Here is a 19,501-nt window from a genome sequence, read left to right as displayed (position 1 = left end):
CTTCTTTTGGTCCTTGTACTTATTCTTACTCTCAAAATATACCTAATTACAAGAAAAACATCTCCCTACTTTTTTTTCCCTGAGTTTGTATAATGATTGAAACCTTTTCCATTTTGGTTATTTCTTGATATGTACTTCTTACTATTTCAACCTGTTAGAAGTGTTATGTCATAGGCAGATCAATGATTCACCCTTGCTATGGACACCATATTCTTGATTCTTCTAGACTTTGACATTTTACACTTCATTAAAATATGATTTATGGAACAAAAAAGAATGCAAGATTATGAATCAGATTAAACAGAATTTAAAAAGTTCATTTATGGATGTAATGAGGAGAATGAGACAGAATCATTATTAGTTGTCCTGGAACTAAGGTCAAATAAGTGCACTTCCCTCTCCTCATTGAAAAATTGCTCTCCTCAGGTTCTGTTATCATGTGACTGTCACTCTCTCTATCGATACCTTCTACTTCAGAACCACATGTGTCATAGATTATACTGCTGGGAAGGCCACAAACAGCTGTGTGTATGCTGGCTGGGCAGTGGAGATAAGGGCTTGTTTTTCTGCTGCAATACTTACACACTTATGCTTCTAGACATTATGGTCAACCCTGTCACTACTCCATTCCTTAGGCCCACACTTGGAGGGTGGTTTGCCTAGATGTTTTGTAAGTCATTCTGCCGTAAAGGAATGACTATGGCTGATATATTGTATTCATAAATGGCTCTTTTCAATGGCATTTGTTTTATACAACTACTAAAGATAATAATAAAAATAAAACAAATAAGAGCACATTTGTAGACTCAAAAAAAAACTCCAAATAGAAAATGTTACTCCTTAGATTCTTATTTTGGCTCTTAGGTTTTCTATTCCACATAGGCAACAATACTATCCATAATTTCTTCCCTGGTTCTTCAGCAGAGACCAGACTCTATAAGCCAACTAATAGGGAAGTAAATGAATGAATGTATTTTGAATGTGCAAACTGGAGAGGGATATACTCATGGCATGCTTTTGTTGTGAGAATGAAGCGAACCAAGATAGCATACACTTGGGATGAGGTGTGACACGTACGATTTTACAACCAAGGTGGATAAACGCAAGTGTTACACTGGTGAATGGAAGGACCAGGCTTTTATTTACACCCAGGAGAAGTGATCACACCACTTGAACAACCTTTAGAACATTCTAGGCCCTGTGCTGTCAGTTGAGGGCAAGAAAAGAGCAAACTGCTTTTTGCACTTCAGGTGAGGTTGCAGGTGAAGCTGTCCATACTGGCTTTCAGGATTTGGTTCAATGTACACTTTGTTTTATCTGGAAATCCTGGAATTGGGATCATTTGTTGTTTTGTGTATCATTTGGCTTGTCTCAAAAAACAAAAGGCAAGAGAAAAATTTTGTAAGAGAACAGAAAAGATATATATATATATATATATATATATATATATATATATATATATATATATATATAGAGAGAGAGAGAGAGAGAGAGAGAGAGAGAGAGAGAGAGAGAGAGAGAGAGAGAGAGAGAGTCAAAGGGTAAGTAATGAGGCATGACCAAAGATGATAAGCTGATGTCATTGCTGCAGTTTTCCCCTACTTCCAATGATGGAAGACATAACATATATTTGGAGAATCTGAAAAGTATCTCTAGAGCAGGATAGCTCAGTCATCTCTCACTGGAGTGCACATTTCACAAGAAGCACATTTTCTCTCTTGCTTACTGTTGTTAAGCGAGACTGGTGGGTCCAGGTACAGACACTTGTAGTGTGTAGTTAAGTTGGATTCAGGAAGCTTCTGGTAAGTTCAGTGTATGGACGTGCCTTTCCCTTTCCCCTTCCCCTGGAAGCTGTCTTTAAAAAAAATAAGCCAACTAAAATGAATATCTATTATCTTTTTTGTTATTGTGTTTATTTATAATAGATGTGATATTTGTTTCTCAATTGGTTTGGTTCTTTATTTTCCCCCGTGAGTTTATATACAGAGTGAAGTGTTTATTTAATCTGCTAATTGTATTTCTCAAATTTCAAAAGAAATAATTTTCAAAACTGAGATATAAAAAGAATAAATAAATTGAAAGTACCCTGTTACCTATTAATCACATCTTCCATATTTAGAAAATTTAATACGGCGTCCAAAATCCCTAAAGAGAAGAGAAGAAAAAAGTTAATATCATAGGAAAATTGAGCATTGCTATTGAGTATGTTTTTCCTTACTGTCAATGATGTTTGATTTCTTTTGAAAGAGTTTCTTTATAACCATCACAGACTGATAGAAGGAGGAGATTGCCCTAGGAAGTTCTTCAACATAGATTTCAACCCTCAACCCATTTTTGTTTCAATACTCTGTAGTAACACAGCAGTACCATATATTTTTTTCTATCAAGAGATAAGAAAATCACAGCAATGATGGTACATACAATTCACTTTCTGCTCCAAACTTAAAAATTAAGACTATAGGTCTGGGAATGTGGCTTAGTGGTAGAGTGCTTTCCTAGCATGCAATGAAGCCCTGGGTTCAATTCCTCAGTATCATCTAAACAGAAAAAGCCAGAAGTGGTGCTGTGGCTCAAGTGGTAGTGTGGTAGCCTTGAGCACAAAGGGGCTCAGGGACAGTGCCCAGGCCCTGAGTTCTAGCCCCAGGACTGGCCAAACAAACAAACAAACAAACAAAAAACCCAGAAAAGACTATATTAACAAAGAGGTTTCATTGCTCTCTTTCCACACATGCATTTAATATACTTGGATCACATTCATCACTCTCTTCTCTTTCTTATGGTATATATACATACACGTTCAAATTCTTGATTTACATTAGTTCAACTAGACTTATTGAATTCTAGATTGTATGAGTTCAAATTCTACATATACATATATACATATGTATATATACCTATATGAGTTCAAATTACAGATTTTTTGGTAAAAATTGATTTTGGAACAATTTTCAATTATTTCAAAAACTTATTACAATGCTATTTGGCTCCAAAAATACTGAAGATAATAGGTGTCATCAACTTTGCTCTGTATGTATTTTCCTTTCTGTCTCTGAGAGAGACAACTGTATTCCAGGTATTGATGATCAACGTCAGGTATCAATACACCAAGTAGGTGTGAGGCACCCCTTTAAAGGTCATAATGATCAGGTTTAGCTAAGGATTGCACTCTTCAGTTTTCAATTGTTTTTGAAGGGGTTTTATTCACTGTGATGGCATTCCCTCAGAGCAGTGGGTCAAATTTGCTAGGCTTTTTTTCTTCAATACAATGCCAAGAGCAGGCAATTCCTCTTTGATTTCTATCACTCACATATTATCAAGACTTTTATATATAGATATAGAAAGGGTAGGAAAGTTCCGTTTAGGTACGCGAGTCACATGAAGAATTAGAACAAACACTTAAGTCACTGGGCTGTTTCCATACTGGCATCAATTTTCTTTTCCAGAAGAAGATACATGAGACAGGAACTTTGCTTATATTGGCTACAAAGTCACCATGCTACATTTTGAATTTTAATCAACTAGGGTTCCTTCATTTATTCTTTGAGAAATAACAGCCAGAGATACCACCTTTCATCTGTCAGAGTAACAAGTAAGGAAAGTAGGAAAGCAGGGAGAGATGGATGAAGGAAATTGCTTCTTCCATTTCTATCAGAAGGGACCTGAACTACGCACTGTGAGCTGCTAGAGTGTTCTGTGGATTGTCACTTCCTCAAAACTCCTAGTTGAAGCTGAAATCTTCTTTTCCTCCTTTATCTCTTCCTCCTCCTCCTTCTCTTCTTTTTTTTTTTCCTTTTCCTTTGTCTTTTCCTTTTGGTCGGTCCCAGGGTTTGAACTCAGGGCTGCGCTCTGTCCTGAGAGCCTTTTTTGCTCAAGGCTAGTGCTCGACCACTTTGGGCCACAGTTCCACTTCCAGTTTGGGGATAGTTGATTGGATATAAGAGTCTCACAAATTTTCCTGGCTTTGAGGCATGATCCTCAGATCTTAACCCCCTGAGTAGCCAGGATTATAGGTATGAGCTACTGGTGCCTGGCATCCTTCCCCTTTTTGATTCTAGGATAGAACTTTGGGCTTTGTGCATGCTAGGAAGGGCTCTACTTGAGTTACACCACTTTTACTCTTTCTTGGGACAGGGTCTTGCTATCATCTTTGCCCACCCTGGCCTCAAACTAATGATTCTCATTGGCAAATACCCCTCTTAAACTCCCTTTTCAAAATAATTCTGGCCCAAATACTAGAGAGGGAAAAATCAAAACTAAAGATATTTCCAAGTCTTTCATGTAATTAACTCCTTCCTAAGAAATGAACAGGTATGAAAAAAGAAGGCTAGTTTAATTGTCCTTTATAGTTTGGTAACATTCATAATGTCTGCTTTTGGAGCCATTGGTGGTAACTTAGCTAACACACATTTCTTCAACTATTTGTATCCTTTAGAAGATAGTTGCAGCCATCCTCGTAGATTAATTCTTGCTTAGAGATGAACTCAATCCTTTTATTGAACTGGCTGACATACCTGCTTCCTTCAGGGCTCCATTGGCTGGGACCACAATGCTGGAAGCACAAGGCAGCCATTCTCAAACGTTTGCAGAAGGGACTTGGATTAGCCAGTCTCCAATTCTCAGCTCAGGTCCTGAGAGTTAACCTTATAAGACATTGCAGTAGCCTGATCAATAAGAAGTTTGGTGTATACCTAAGAACCAGGGCCTGCCAGATATTGACATTGCTTATATAATTTATAATGAATATCTCTCTTGCTTGCCTAGGGTCCTAAGCCATTTTTTATCAATAGGTAGGCCTGGAGACAATGATTAAAGTCAGCTCTGCAGATGGTATCTATGTCACTGACCTTCAATGAAAAGTGCTGATAGCAAGGTGTGTGGGCAAGTTTCCCAGCTTGGTGATAATTCATTAAGAGAACTATCTACTGGTCATGTGATTCCAGTAGCATGGGGCAGCTAGGGACTTGTGTCTGCTCGTTCCTTACTCCAGAGCATTTTGACTCCACTGCTTTTTTTCTTTTTCTTTCTTTTCTTTTTATTGTAAAAATATCATACAGAGGGGTTGCAATTACATGAGTAAGGTAACGAGTACATTTCTTATCAAGCATTCTTGCCTCCTCCTTTGTTTCTCATCCCTTCCCATCACCCCCCGCCCCCCCACCGCACCAAAGTTGTAAAGTTTGTTTTTGGACATAATGTCTTGTACATTTCATTGTTGCAATGGGTCCACCTGTATCTCTATTTAAACAATTTATTTTTGCCCTTCCCCTCCCCAAATTATATCAACATAAAATACAGTGAAAGCAGGGGTTATACTGTGAGGGAGGGACATACAAAGCAACAAAGAAATCATCTTGTATGTATGTTAGAAACAATAGCAAGAAAGAGAAAAACATTTGAATCCTTACTTGGGGTTTATTTCGCCTAATATCAACTTATCTGACCATTTATGCTTGTCTGAGATATATACTAGTTATTACAAACAAGGGAAACCATGGGACCTATGTTTCTTTGGGCCTGACTTACTTCACTTAATAAAATTTTGTCCAAGTCTTTCCATTTGCCATTCTTTCTGATGGAGGCATAGAATTCCATTGTGTATATATACCACATTTTCTTGATCCATTCATCTACTGAGGTGCATCTGGGTTGGTTCCAGATCTTAGCTATGGTAAATAATGCTGCAATAAACATAGTTGTGCTGGTAGCTTTAGTATGGTCTTGTTTGTGATCCTTTGGGTAAATGCCCCAAAGTGGGATTGCTGGGTCATAGGGGAGCGCTATGTGAAGTCTTTTGAGGAACCTCCATACTGCTTTCCAAAGTGGTTGAACAAGTTTACATTCCCACCAACAATGAAGTAAGGTTACCTTCTGTCCACATCCCCTCCAGTGTCTGTTGTTATTAGAGTTCTTGATTTTTGCCATTCTAACTGGGGTGAGGTGGTATCTCAATGTTGTTTTGATTTGCATTTCTTTTATGGCTAGGGAGGTTGAGCATTTCTTCATGTGTCTATTGGCCATCCTTCTTTCCTCTTCAGAGAAGTTTCTCTTTAAGTCTTTAGTCTACTTATTTATTGGGAAGTTGTTTCTTTGAGGATTTGTTGTTGGGGGATTTAATTTTTTGAGTTCCAGGTATATTTTAGATATGAGACCCTTGTCCGTTGTATGGCTAGTGAAGATATTCTCTCAATCCATGGGCTTTCTATTGATCTTGCTAGCTATGTCCTTTGCCATTCAGAAGCTCTGAAATTTCATGCAATCCCATTTATTCAACCTTTCTTTAATTAGTTTTGTTTCTGGGTCTTTATTAAGAAAATTTCAGCCTGTACCTAGGAGCCCTAGAGTTTCTTCTATTCCTTCCAGTAGTGTTTTCAGAGTGTCTGTTTTGACTCTGAGGTCTTTGATCCATTTGGAGTTGATTCTGGTGCAGGTGATATATAAGGATCTAGCTTTAGTTTTCTACAGGTGAATAAACAATTTTGCCAGCACCATTTACTGAAAAGGCTATCTTTCTTCCATTCTATGTTTTTTAGCTCTCTTATTGAAGATTAGGTGGCTATAGGTCTGTGGGTTCATTTCTGGGTTTTCAATTCTATTTCATTGGTCCTGAGGTCTGTTCTTGTGCCAGTACCAAGCTGTTTTGATTACTATGGCTTTGTAGTAGAGTTTGAAATTTGGTATTGATCTTCCTCCAGCACTGTTCTTTCTTTTAGGGATAATTTTTGCTATTTGGGGTCTTTTATTGTTCCATATGAATTTTTGGGTTGAGGTTGGAATATTGATAGGTATTGCATTGAATTTGTAGATAGCCTTGGGAAGTATTGCCATTTTCTTGATGTTGATCTTTCCATCCAGGAGCATGGGAGGTTTTTCCACTTTCTGAGTTCTATTTTGATTTCCTTTTTCAGGTTTTTAAAGTTTTCATCATAGAGGTCCTTCATTTCTTTGGTTAAGTTAATTCCTAGGTATTTTATTTTTTGTGGGGCTGTTACAAATTGTCTCCATTGATTTTAATTTGTATCCTTTCATTAAAGTAAATAGCTACTAGGAAGACAACAACTCTGAGCCCCTGTAAACCATTACATCTGAGGTAGTCTTGGAGATTTCTCAGCACAGAATATCTCACAGACCATGAAGACTCCTCTCACTACCCCCCCACATACACACTCACTCACGATTACTGACAAAACACAAGACTGATTTGTAAAACAGAGTTTCAAGCTGGGTGCTGGTGGTTTACACCTGTAATCCTAGCTACTCAGGAGACTGAGATCTGAGGATCTCGGTTCAAAGCCAGCCCAGGCAGGAAAGTCTGGAGACTGTATCCTTCCTTCCTTCCTTCCTTCCTTCCTTCCTTCCTTCCTTCCTTCCTTCCTTCCTTCCTTCCTTCCTTCCTTTCTTCCTTCCTTCCTTCCTTCCTTTCTTTCTTTCTTTCTTTCGTTCCTTCTTTTCTTTCATTTTGGTTTGGTCGCTGTCCCTCAGCTCTTCAGCTCAAGGCTAGCGCTGTACCACTTGAACCACAGTGCCACTTCAGGTTTCCTAATGGTTTACTGGAGATAAGAGTTTCATGGACTTTCCCACCCTGGCTGGTTTTGAACCATGATCCTCAGTTTTCAGCCTCCTGAGTAGCTAGGATTACAGGTGTGAGCCACCGTCGCCCGGCTTCCCCTAATTCTTTAAATCTAAATTATTTACTGAATTCATTTGAGAGGTAAAATATCTTAAAATCTACTTTAAAAAACATCATACAAGACCTCCACAACTGCTTTTGGATGTGTTTCATTTTTATGTCTAAGCTTCTTTCTATAGCTACATCTTTGTTTGTGTCCTCTAATTATTGCTACTAAATAACACTGGTGAGTGCTATTCACAGTCACTAATATGAATTTTAAAAGGAAATTTGAGTTATTAAAAATGAATTTCAATTTACTGCTTGAATATAATCTCTAAACTTCTTATGAATATGATTTCTGAGCAATCCTTCCAAAATATCATGTAAGCTTTTCCTTCTTTTTTGTTTTTAAATCAACAGTGAATATTAGCTCAGTTAGCTAACATTAACTAATGTTAGCTCAGAAGCTTGTTCTCTTCATTGAATACATAGTCTGCCCTACATCTTTCAGAAAAGATAAATAAAAGGTATTTTTAAAAAGTCCATATAAAGTGAAGTCCAGTTACTTCGTTGTGGTTTCTTGAAATTGCTGTGGATTATGGAGAAAAATAGAGGAATGATAGTTAACTTTGGACTTACCACTGATCAACACAAAAGAAACACTCATTCTGGTAGGTGAGGCCATTTGTAGCACAAACAAATGCAGTTATATTCGGACAGAGTATTTCATAAAGAGGGCCCACTGGGTGGTACATGTAGCATGGGGGCTGCATATACAAAACAGCAAAAGAATAACACAGTAAGTATTGTCTGCCATCTGTGTTCTGCCTGACACTTCCATCTGACATAGAAATGCTATTGAATCTTGCTACTCAAGTTTGTCTCTGTATTCTGACCTCCCATCTGGGAGGTAGGTCAGTTTTCCTATCTGACTGTCATATCTTCATCCATCCCATAATCTTTTAAAGTCCTGACCATTATAAAATCCCTGCTGACATTCAAGTATAAAGTTTTCTCTTCACTTTCAGTGTCCCAGTTACCCAGTGCCTCACTGGGAGAAGTTCATCTGTGAATTTGTAGAGGACAGAGTTCAGGTGTACTTGGAATGAATGGAGGTTCTGTATTGAGATGGTATAAATCCTGGATATACCTGCCTTTAGGTTTGTGTGAACAAGTGACCAGTCTTATTTCACTTAGAGTTCAGAGATGTAGTTCCTCCTTAATATATTTTGTTTGACTATAAATATTTTATAGTTTATTGATTTGTTTCACTGAATTATTTATTATTAGTACTATTATATTCATTTATTTTTGCTAGTCCTGGGGCCTGCACTCAAGGACTAAGTGCTGTCCCTGAGTCTTTTTGTGCTCAAGATTACCCCTCGACCACTTGAGCCACAGTGCCACTTCTGACTTTTTCTGAGTAGTTTATTGAGATAAGAGTCTCAAGAACTTTCCTTCCTCCCAGTCTAGCTTCAGACTGTGATCCTCATATCTCAGCCTCCTGAGTAGCTAGGATTCCAGGTGTGAGGCACAGGTACCCTGTTTATTTTATTATATTCTACTGATTATACTACTTTGTAGGGGGAGAGTTCAAGCCTGGAGAAGTTAAGATAAATATCACAGATCACATAGACATCTGCTGTTCTACTTGACCTCTGTGAAAGCTTTGGATCTTCCTTGTCAAGAAATGGATTAGATTAGCAGTAGAATATGAAAGAAGGTAATTTAAACTTACTTTAAGCCAGCTAGTATAGTTTCGTGGTTTTGAAAACCCTGTAAATGAAGTACAAACATGGTAAGTTAAAATAATAATTTTCCATGGGATATGATTTCATCCACTGAAGTAGCTGATTGAATACAAAAACATAATTTAATCACTAAGTTTACAAAATACACAAGTGAATGATAACAGAATATGTAGGTGGTATTCCTTTTTAATTCATTTTCTGAACTTCTATACCTTGTCCCATAGTTCTGACATTATTTGTAAATTTGTTGTGTCACTAAGGAGTTCGATGTATATTACAATCTTATTTTCAGTAAATTTGTTACTTGACTTTTATTAGCTTTACTTTTCTTTTACTACAGTTAAGAAAATTGTGGTGTGTGTGTGTGTGTGTGTGTGTGTGTGTGTGTGTGTGTGTGTGTGTGTGTGTGTGTGTGTGTGTGTGTTTATGCTAGTCCTGGGGCTTAAACTCAGGGCCTCTGGCTCACCCTGAGCTTTTTTGCTCAAGGCTATCACTCTACTACTTGAGCCATAGCTCTACTTCTGGCTCTCTGGCAGTTAGTTGGAGATAAGAGTCTCTTGGACTTTCCTGTCTGGGCTGGCTTTGAATGGTGAACTCAGAACTGGGCCTCCTGAGTAGCTAGGATTACAGGCATAAACCACTGGCCCCTAGCTAGTTGCATGTACTTTTAATATCACTATAAAAGTTAAATATAATGGAAGAAGTTGGTTGTGTTTGAACATTCTAGCTACGATGAAAAGCTTAAAATAGGTATGTCACCATCCAGATGAGACACTATCTCAAAAATAAGCAACATAAAGAAGTGTATGGAGTGTGGCCCTGTGGAAGAGCACCTGCCTTGGCCATCATGAGGTCCTGAGTTCAAATCCTAGTACTGCCAAAGAAATTATAATAATATAGCCATACTTATTCTTTTGAATTTTATTCAAAAATATATTTTCACCTGCTTCTATTTGTAATCACTTCTATAGCATTTTCTCCATTTGAGGGATTTTTATTAATTCCTTTGCTTATGAGACAGACATGTTTTCAAAAGTCAAAACTACATGGTATTTTACTTGGTTAAAGATGTATAAGTAGAGGGGCTGAGAAGGTGAGTCAGTGGTATAGTGCTTGCCTTGCATGCATGAGGCCCTGTGTTCGATTCCTCAGCACCACATAAGCGAAAAGAAAAAAGCTGGAAGTGGTGCTGTTGCTCAAGTGGTAGAGCGCTAGCTTTGAGCTGAAGAGCTGAGGGACAGTGCCCAGGCCCAGAGTTCAGGCCCCATGACTGGACTCCCCCCAAAAAAAGAAAAAGAAAAAGATGTATAAGTAGAAAAATTAGGGGTGTGGCTCAAGTGGTAGAGTGCTAATCTTGAAAGAAAAAGCCAAGTCAAGGAATAACCCTAAGTTCAAGATCCACTATTGACACAAACAAACAAATGTTGCAAATAAATTAACTGAAGCATAGTAGATTTTCTGGAAAGCACAAATAATATAAATTCTTTACAAAGACTAACCAAAGCCCAACAAAATAAATGGTAGGAAAGATGTAATTGCAAGAAGGAGAGAGGGGTAGATGAATTAAGTGGTGGGGGGAGGGAGGCAAGGGAGGAGAATGTAGCCAAGAATTCATTATATATACCACAAAATTAAGGATAATAAAGGAAGGGGTGGGCTGAAGGTGGGGGAGTGAAAATGTTGAAGGGACAAAACAGATCAAGATGCACTTTAGATATAAACTGCTTTTTAAAATGGCAAACAATTCAATACACATCTTAAAAAACTAAGAAAGTGAGGGATGGAGTGGGTTGGGGGATGAGAGAAGTTGAAAGGAGCAACACTGATCAGTACAATACACGTTGTATTCATGAACTGCTTTGTTGGATGGCAACACCTTTATAAAACTATTTAACAATAATACAAATGAATTTTTAACATATTTTTAGAAAGACACATGAATAGAGCAATAGAACAGACTGAAAAGGTTCAGAGACATACATCTATTTGTGAACAGATTTTGATAAAGGTTTGAGGTCAGGTCAATGAAAAGATTATTTTTTCAGTGATGCAGAAATAATTATGTATTTTTTAAAAAAGAATCTTAATCTATATGTTGTATTATAGGGATGAATAATCTTAATGCATCATAAACCTAAGCATAATTTTTATAAGTTTTTATTGTGAAAATACTGTACAGAGGGGTTACAATCACATGAGCAAGGAAATGAGTACATTTCTTATCAAGCATTCTTGCCTCCTCCTTTGTTTTTCCCCTACCATCCCTTCCCTCCCAACTCCTTAACTACATACCACCCCCCACCCCTGCCCATGCCTAAATTGTAAAGTTCATTTTTTGACATAGCATCGTGTACATCTCATTGTTGCAATGGGCCCACCTGTATCCCTATTTAAACAATTTGTTTTTTTTCCCTTCCCCTCCCCAAATTATACCAATATCAAATACAGTGAATACAGGGGTTATATCATGGGGGAGGGACATACAAAGCAACAAAAAAAATCACATGGTACCTTATAAATACGTTAGAAACAATAGCAAGAAAGAAGAAACGACTGTGTCCCTATCTTGGGGTTCATTTCGCTTAACATCGTCTTATCTGAAGCATAATTTTATACTATAAAAATTTCTGGAACTCGTAAGTGAACATGCTTGTGATCTTAAGTAATAAAAATTAAGCAAATAAAAAGAATAATCTGAGACTTGGATTCTTATTTATAAGTCAGATATCTGATAAAAGACACTTTTTATTGCTATGATAAAGGTGATGTAAAGAGGGTTTACAGTTATGTAAGTCAGGTAAAGAGTACATTCAGTTTTGGACAATGTCACCCCTTCTCTCAATGAAAGACTTTTTTTTGTCAGTGTGGGGCTTGAATTCAGGGCCTGGACATTGTTCCTGAGAGCCTCTTGTGTTCATGGCTAGCACTCTACCACTTGAGCCACAGTGCCACTTCCAGTTCCTGAGTGGTTAATTTGAGACAAAAGTCTCATGGAGACTTTTCTGTCCGGGCTGGCTTTGAACTGCGATCATCAGGTCTCAGCCTCCTGAGTAGCTAGTATAACAAGTGTGAGCCACCAATGCCTGACTAGATAAAAGACTTTTATCTAGATTAAAGTACTTTTAAGACTTCATAACAAATAATAGCCCTATAGGATATCCATCAAGGATTAAATATGGATGGCCAATAAGCATATGTAGATAAATGCTTACTATCTTTATTCACTAATGAGATACAAACTGGAGGGGTATATCTAAAATGTCACTTAAAATTTAAATGAGTTATTTATTAAAAGTTTATATTTGAGAATAGGCATTAAATATTTTATATTGTAGAAAAGGATTTCATCAGCAAAATACAAAGGATTTGTCATGTTTTAGTTTTAAATTAATATATAAGCACGTATGACATGGCATGTTCATATATGAATATAGTGTACTTTGATTATATTTACCCCCTCATTTGACTTTTGTCTTACCCTCTCTCTGTAGTGGAGTTCACACATTGGTGATGGGTAGGAAAAATGGTCTGCCTCACACTGCAGACAACTGCTTAACTCCTTTAAAAAACTTAGATACACACAAGTCAGACAATGTAGCCATTCACCTATTAGCTATTTACCCAAGAGAAATAAAAATATAACTTATACAGTAAGTCAATTATATTATGGATAAATAATTCAATACTGGAAACAGATCTATCAATGGGTGGATGAACCTACCAAATATGAGACATCTAGACAGTGGATTGTTTCTCAGATATAAAAGTGACATGAATTATCAATGCATGTAACAATGTTGATGACTGAAAAAAAATGTGTTTAAGAATCCAGATCTAATTATTGCAAATGATGTCGGTGCCTTGCATCTTGTATATACATTTTTCTAATTTGGGGAGAGGAAGGGAAATAACAAAATGCTGAAATAAGGATACAGGTTGACCCATTGTAACAATTAGATGTATACCACACTATGACTTGGAACAGAAGGGAGGAGTTGGAGAGATGGGGAGGGAAGGGATGGTAGAGGAAAAACAAAGGAGGAGGTAACAATGTATTCATAACCTTACTCACGTACTTGTAACCCCTCTGTACACTATTTTTACAATAAAAAACATAAAAAAGAATCCAGATCTACAAACATTACATATTAAAGGATTCTACTTTGCTAGTTTTGTAAAAAAAAAATCCCAGCTACTCTACACTCATGATAAAAAGCAAGTTATGGCTTGTATGAGTGTGGGGAGTGAGGGTAAGGGACAGAGAAAGAGAAGCCAGAGCAATGAAGGAACTTTGTACGAATGTTATACTCATTTGCTTGGTGGTGGTAGTCACAGGAGGATAAATATGTCAAATTTATATTATATATTTTTTTCTTACTTGTCACTTATATCTTTATTTTTGGAAAAGTTTCATACTTGGGAATATGTATTAACTGATTTATTACCTTAGATTTCATTGAAAACAATTAAATAGCTTAAAAATGAAAAGCTTGATACAATTGACTCAATATTAAGAATTGTCGGGCTGGGAAGGTGGCTCAATGGTAGAGCGCTTGCCTTGCATGCTCGAGGCCCTGGGTTCGATTCCTCAGCACCACATAAGCAAAAAGAAAAAAGCTGGAAGTAGTGTTGTGGCTCAAGTGGTAGAGCGCTAGCCTTGAGCTGAAGAGCTGAGGGACAGTGCCCAGGCCCAGAGTTCAGGCCCCACAACCGGACCCCCCCTCCCCCCCCCAAAAAAAGAATTGCCACTCATCAAAAAGAATTGTTTAAGGGCACTAAAATGTAATTTAATAACTAAGGAAAGGTATTTGTAAAAGAAACACCAAGATAAGGACTCAAGTGGTTTTTTTTTTCTTGCTATTGTTTCTAACATATTTATAAGGTGATTTTTTTTGTTGCTTTGTATGTCCCTCCCCCACGGTATAACCCCTGTTTCTCTGTATTTGCTGTTGGTATAATTTGGGGAGTGGAAGGGAAAAAACAAATTGTTTAAATAAGGATACAGGTGGACCCATTGCAGCAATGAAATGTACAACATGCTATGTCAAAAAATAAACAAAACTTTACAACTTTGGCGGTGGGGGAAAGCTGGGAGGACAGGGATGGTAAGGGGAAACAAAGAAGGAGGCAGCAATGCTTGATATGAAATGTACTCATTACCTTGCTCATATAATTGTAACCCCTCTGTATGGAATTTTCATAATTAAAAAACTTATTAATAAAAATGAAAGCCTTCAATGATTTTAGATTGTATGCATAAATATATTCACAGATGTATATTCTTAAGTACCAGTAAGATAAGATAATCTAGGGTAAAAATGTCAAAATTTATGAGAACTGATGTGAAAGAAAAATATATATGACTCATAAGATATATAAAGATTCTGAGTGTCTTCAGTGATTAGGACCATTTAAATAAGGACAAAAGTAAAATTAGCTTGGCTAAATGTTTACAAAGGATAAACAATATCGAACATTGCAGCAGATGTGTGGATCAGTAGGACATTGTACACTTTACTAATGTGATTATTTACATCTGCAACAGTTTTAAAAGGCCATTTGGCATAATTCTGAAAATACATATAATTTGTGATGCAAAAGACCTATTCACAGATATGCACTTCACAGGATCCTCTGAGTATATACAGGACACATTTGTAAGAACCTGTTTTTTTTTTTTTTTTTTTTTTGTATGCAGTACTGGGGCTTAAAATCAGAGCCTGTATGCCCTTAGGGCTCTTACTCAAGGCTAGTGCTCTACCACTTGAGGCACCTCTGGGATGATATATGCTTGTTATATGAAAGGCTGAGATCAGGAGAATCAGGGTTCTAGGTCAGCCTATGCAAAATGTGTGTGCGATCCCATCTCAAAAACAGCCAAAGTAGAAAGGCTGGTGGGGGGTTGGGAAGGTGGCTCAGTGGTAGAGCACTTGCCTCGCATGCAAGAGGCCCTGGGTTCGATTCCTCAGCACTACATAAGCAGAAAAAGCTAGAAATGGTGCTGTGGCTCAAGTGGTAGAGTGCTAACCTTGAGCTGAAGAGCTGAAGGACAGTGCCCAGGCCCAGAGTTCAGGCCCCACAACCGGACCTCCCCCCAAAAAAGGAAGGCTGGTGGGATGGCTCAAGTTTTATAGTACTCAAATGGCAAGTGTGACCCCCTGATTTCAAAGTCAAATACTGCCAACAAATAAACAAAACAAACCAAGAACAGAAAAAAACATCATTGCAGCACATAGAGTGTGTAGGAATTAGGCAATACAATATTGAGGAGGATGTATGCCTCTTAATAATGCAATTCTTTGATGAAAGGGGTGAGTTGATCAAAATGCATTGCACTCATAAATGGATTTGTTGACTGGTACATCCTTTGTACAACTGCTTACAAACAATAAAAATATAAAATTTTTAAAGAAAAGCAATTCTTTCCATATAGAAGCAAAATTCTGCAAGTTATATTATTTTGTACAGATTATAAAAAGCTACACACTCTCATGCTATATACAAAGAAGAAAAATTATTAAAATAAAACAACAGTCCATGAGATTTAGAATATCATTTCCCTTGGACGAAGCTAGAAATGGAAAGTGTATATATGAGACTATATTTAAGAATTTGAATTTCTAGTCTAGGTATTTGCAGAAATAATGCCTTTATGAGGCTTATTAATTGCACCCCCTGATGCTTATTGTCAGGTATTCTGATTCATCTAATTCTATCCAACAAACTTTTTTAGCTATAAAGTATATTGCAGACAATCTACTAAAAAACAGATTGATGGATTGAATGACAAGAGCTACACTGTTAATACTTTGTTGAGCATGTACTAAGTGTCATTTGTTTTCACTAGTTCTGAAAATTTCAAAGTTGAGGCACAGGGAGTAGAATGACCTTTTCCAGTTTGCAACTGATTCCAGGCCAACCAGTTTTATATTGCTGCTATAGAGAATTATCACAAATTCAGTGAATTCAAGCAACACAAATTTATCATCTTACAATTCTTGAGGTGAGAAAGCCTATAATCAAGGTGTCACCAGCGCTACATTCCACCTCAAGTTCTGAAGGAAGAATCTATTTCCTTTTATTATCTTTAAGTATTTGCACAGAGGGCTTTTACCTTAACATATCAGTTTATGAGTACAATGCATGCTGACGCAGCCATCAAAACACACTTGTTAATCCAACACCATTCATACAAATGCAATCTAATGTTGTTTTTGGTTTAGTTCTGCTTCATTGCTTTGGGTGAAACCCAAGGTCTTTGCTTGCATGTTAGGTAGGTACTTTACTACTGAGCTACAGTGCAACCTATGTTTTGTTCTTATTTTGTTTTTGTTGTTGTTGTTGTTATGGGGCTTGAACTCAGGGCCGGGGTGCTGTCCCTGGGCTTTTTTGCTCAAGTCTAGTGGTCTACCACTGTGAGTCACAGCATGATTTCTAGTTTTCTGGTGGTTAAGTGGAAGTCAGAGTCTCACGGACTTTTCTGCCCTGCCTCGCTTTCAACAGCAATCCTCAGCCTCCCAAGTAGCTAGGATTACAGGCGTGAGCCATCACCGGCACCTGGCTGCTTCTTATTCTTTATTATACATTATTACATTTCAAATTTTCTTTTGAAATCCAAATGTTTTTACAAGAAAACTGTCCTCTTGATACAATGTATTTCTTACAATGAGGACATTATAATGTTGTCTGCGTTAAGAGCATTTATTTTGGTTCAAAAACATAGAAATAAGGACATGAATCTATAATATAGAGAACAAGGCTGATTTTTCCACTTTGAGTTGTTGCATTTGAGTGATTATGATTTACATTTTATTATAATTATGATTTACATTTTAGCACCTTTCCACATTCAAAGTAATGATTCTTTTTCTTTCTGACAACTTTAAGAACATTGTACGTGTATTTCCTTAAGCCTCTGAGATCGCTCACCTGCAAAAGCAGCATGTACCAGCGTAGAGAACAACAGAAAAACCATGCTCATGTTGAGAAAGCAGCCTCTTGATCTCATCTTCATAATCCTTCTGTTGTGAGGCCTGAAAGGAAGCTCAGGGTAGTTTCTTCCTAGCACAGCTGACTTCCTTAACATGAAAGAGTCCAATATTCTGAAGTGGTGCCATGCGCTGGAGTTGACCGTGACGACCTCACATTGGTTCAGCTTCAGTGATTCAGGCCTCAGAGAGCCCTTCTGCTTTAAGAAAAACATAAAATCGCAGCAAGTGAAAAAACCACCATCACCAAACACCCACAGTAACTTTTGTTTCTTGCAAAACAAGAACCTATTTTTCTTCTAGAAGAAAAATTAGCTCTGCTCAAACCTTTCCAAGGCTATTTATTTCTTCAACTTCCACATACGTGGCTTTCTCTATTTTTGTTCCGTCTCTTTTCAAAACTGTAGCCTGAGCACAATGTATTCTATACATGTGTGGGTATAGAATAGAGTGAAAGACATTTCTCCTGCATTTAATGCTTTTTTTTCCCTACATGTTACATGGTGTTTATTATGTTGTCATATCTTGGTCCTTTGTGATGGCCCAGTGCATAAATGTGCTGCATGTGACCACGAGTAACACAAGTGAGACTCATCAAGGTGCATAGTATGTATGCATATATAGACATAGCAAAATTGATTTCCATTTACAACTAATTAATGCTAATAAAAATGTGGAGAAAAATGAGGGAGAACCATATTGAGAATGAAGTCATTTTAATCTAGCTATTTTTGAGGCACAGATGAGAAGGACTCAAGTCCCAGGCCAGCCCTGGTATAAAAGTTCTGGGGGCCCCATCTCAACTCACCCAAACTAGGGGGTGGTGATTCACAACTGTCACCCCAGCTTCTGGTGTAAAGTACACACTTGAACATAGCAGTTCAGGCCTACTTGGGCAAAAATCCAAGACACTATGTCAAAAATAACCAGAGCAAAAATGGTCAGAAATGTGGCACCAGCAAGCACTGAGTTCAAACCCCAGTACTGCCCCAAACAAATGTACAAACAACAGCAACAACTACAACAGCAAGAATGGGGAAATCAGAGATAAGGGTGCTGAAATGATCTCACTGCTGAATTGGACAAAGGATAGAAGAGGCAAGAAATTACCTGACTGAGGAGGCTGAATGTGGCCCAGTTGAATCACCTTGACGTCACAGACAGCTGTGAGAGGAGTCAGAGGAAGGCTATGGTCAGGTGTGAGGAGCAGGGGCCAGGCTGATTGCTTCACTGGTGACCACCACTGGCTTGGCAGGAGTTTACTCCAATGTCCGTTTCTGAGTCAGACCTCTCCTTTGATCCTCCCCCTCTGAAGTTTCATGCTTGGACAGGCAGAAACAGACCTGGAGGGTCTGTTCGTGAGCTTCCCTGTTGCGCAGTAGCTGACTTTTGTAAAGTAAATTGATGATAGTCTACCTGCCAGATTGAAGATTGTTTCGAATCTTTCCAGGTCCGCAGAAGTTGTTGTTTCATATTTCAAGGCTTTGATTTTGTTTTTCCTGTTGGCCTAGAAAACACCAACATTTGTTACCCTCTACCACATCTCAGTTTAGGCATACTAGAAAACAGACCATTATTTTGAAATATCCTACTTTATGCAGTTCTATTTTTACTAGAGGAAATTGTGGTGTTTTTATTTATATTTTTTGGTTGCTTTGTATTCTGAATCAGCCTCAACCCCATAGAGTGACATTTATAGTTAGTTCCTTGATATGTCCATTTCTCTTTTGAGAACCTGCCATCAGTTCTTTTTCTGTCTTCCAAGTTGGGAGAAATTCCTTTTCCAGAATTTTTCTGTTCCAGACCTTAGTTGTAAAGGACAAAACTCCCACACATTGAGTGCTACAATCTTTCTCTTACTCCTATTTATCTAAGCCTTCAAATTCCTAGGAAGCTTCTTGCTTAACATCACCTTGCCACCACACCCTCTGACTAGTCCCATTGATCTATTTTGTACAACTGGCTGACCCTATCCCATTCACATTATTCCAGTGGGACATTTCACCTCTTACATCTAGTAACAAAGTGTTTCTGGGTTTGAATCTTTTTTTAAATTTTGTGTTGACACTGGGACCTGAACTCAGGGCTTTGAGTATTTGCTTTGCTATTTTGCTCAAGGCTGGCTACCACCTGAGCCATACTTCCACTTCCAG

At 37.7% G+C, this 19,501-nt stretch overlaps 1 protein-coding gene across 1 annotated transcript; it reads right to left on the bottom strand.

Annotated features, from left to right (window-relative positions):
* Positions 1-1,382: 1,382 nt before the first annotated feature.
* Spink13 (serine peptidase inhibitor Kazal type 13) lies at positions 1,383-17,780 on the bottom strand. Its single transcript, XM_070035984.1, has 5 exons — positions 17,676-17,780; positions 17,290-17,548; positions 9,348-9,385; positions 8,249-8,376; positions 1,383-2,145 (listed from the first exon to the last, which is right to left on the bottom strand). Exons 1-5 carry the CDS (start codon positions 17,778-17,780, stop codon positions 2,097-2,099), a joined length of 579 nt encoding a protein of 192 aa, XP_069892085.1. The 3' UTR covers positions 1,383-2,096.
* Between the last annotated feature and the right edge of the window lie 1,721 nt (positions 17,781-19,501).

The sequence above is a fragment of the Dipodomys merriami genome, unplaced genomic scaffold, assembly GCF_024711535.1.
Source record: "Dipodomys merriami isolate MVZ:Mamm:240054 unplaced genomic scaffold, mDipMer1.0.p SCAF_27, whole genome shotgun sequence".
Classification (NCBI taxonomy): Eukaryota; Metazoa; Chordata; class Mammalia; order Rodentia; family Heteromyidae; genus Dipodomys; species Dipodomys merriami.
The sequence above is the reverse complement of the archived record's forward strand: the minus strand, read 5'-3'. Positions and strand labels throughout refer to the sequence as shown.

Bases quoted from the DNA above. Each gene is read 5' to 3' on its own strand.
- Spink13 (XM_070035984.1), bottom strand. From the start codon at position 17,780: ATGTATAGAATACATTGTGCTCAGGCTACAGTTTTGAAAAGAGACGGA. The intron at 9,386-17,289 runs GTGAGCGATCTC...CTTCATTTACAG, and splicing joins GGTACATGCTGCTTTTGCAG to GGTTTTCAAAACCACGAAAC. The intron at 2,146-8,248 runs GTAAGTCCAAAG...TCTTCTCTTTAG, and splicing joins TTCTTTTGTGTTGATCAGTG to GGATTTTGGACGCCGTATTA.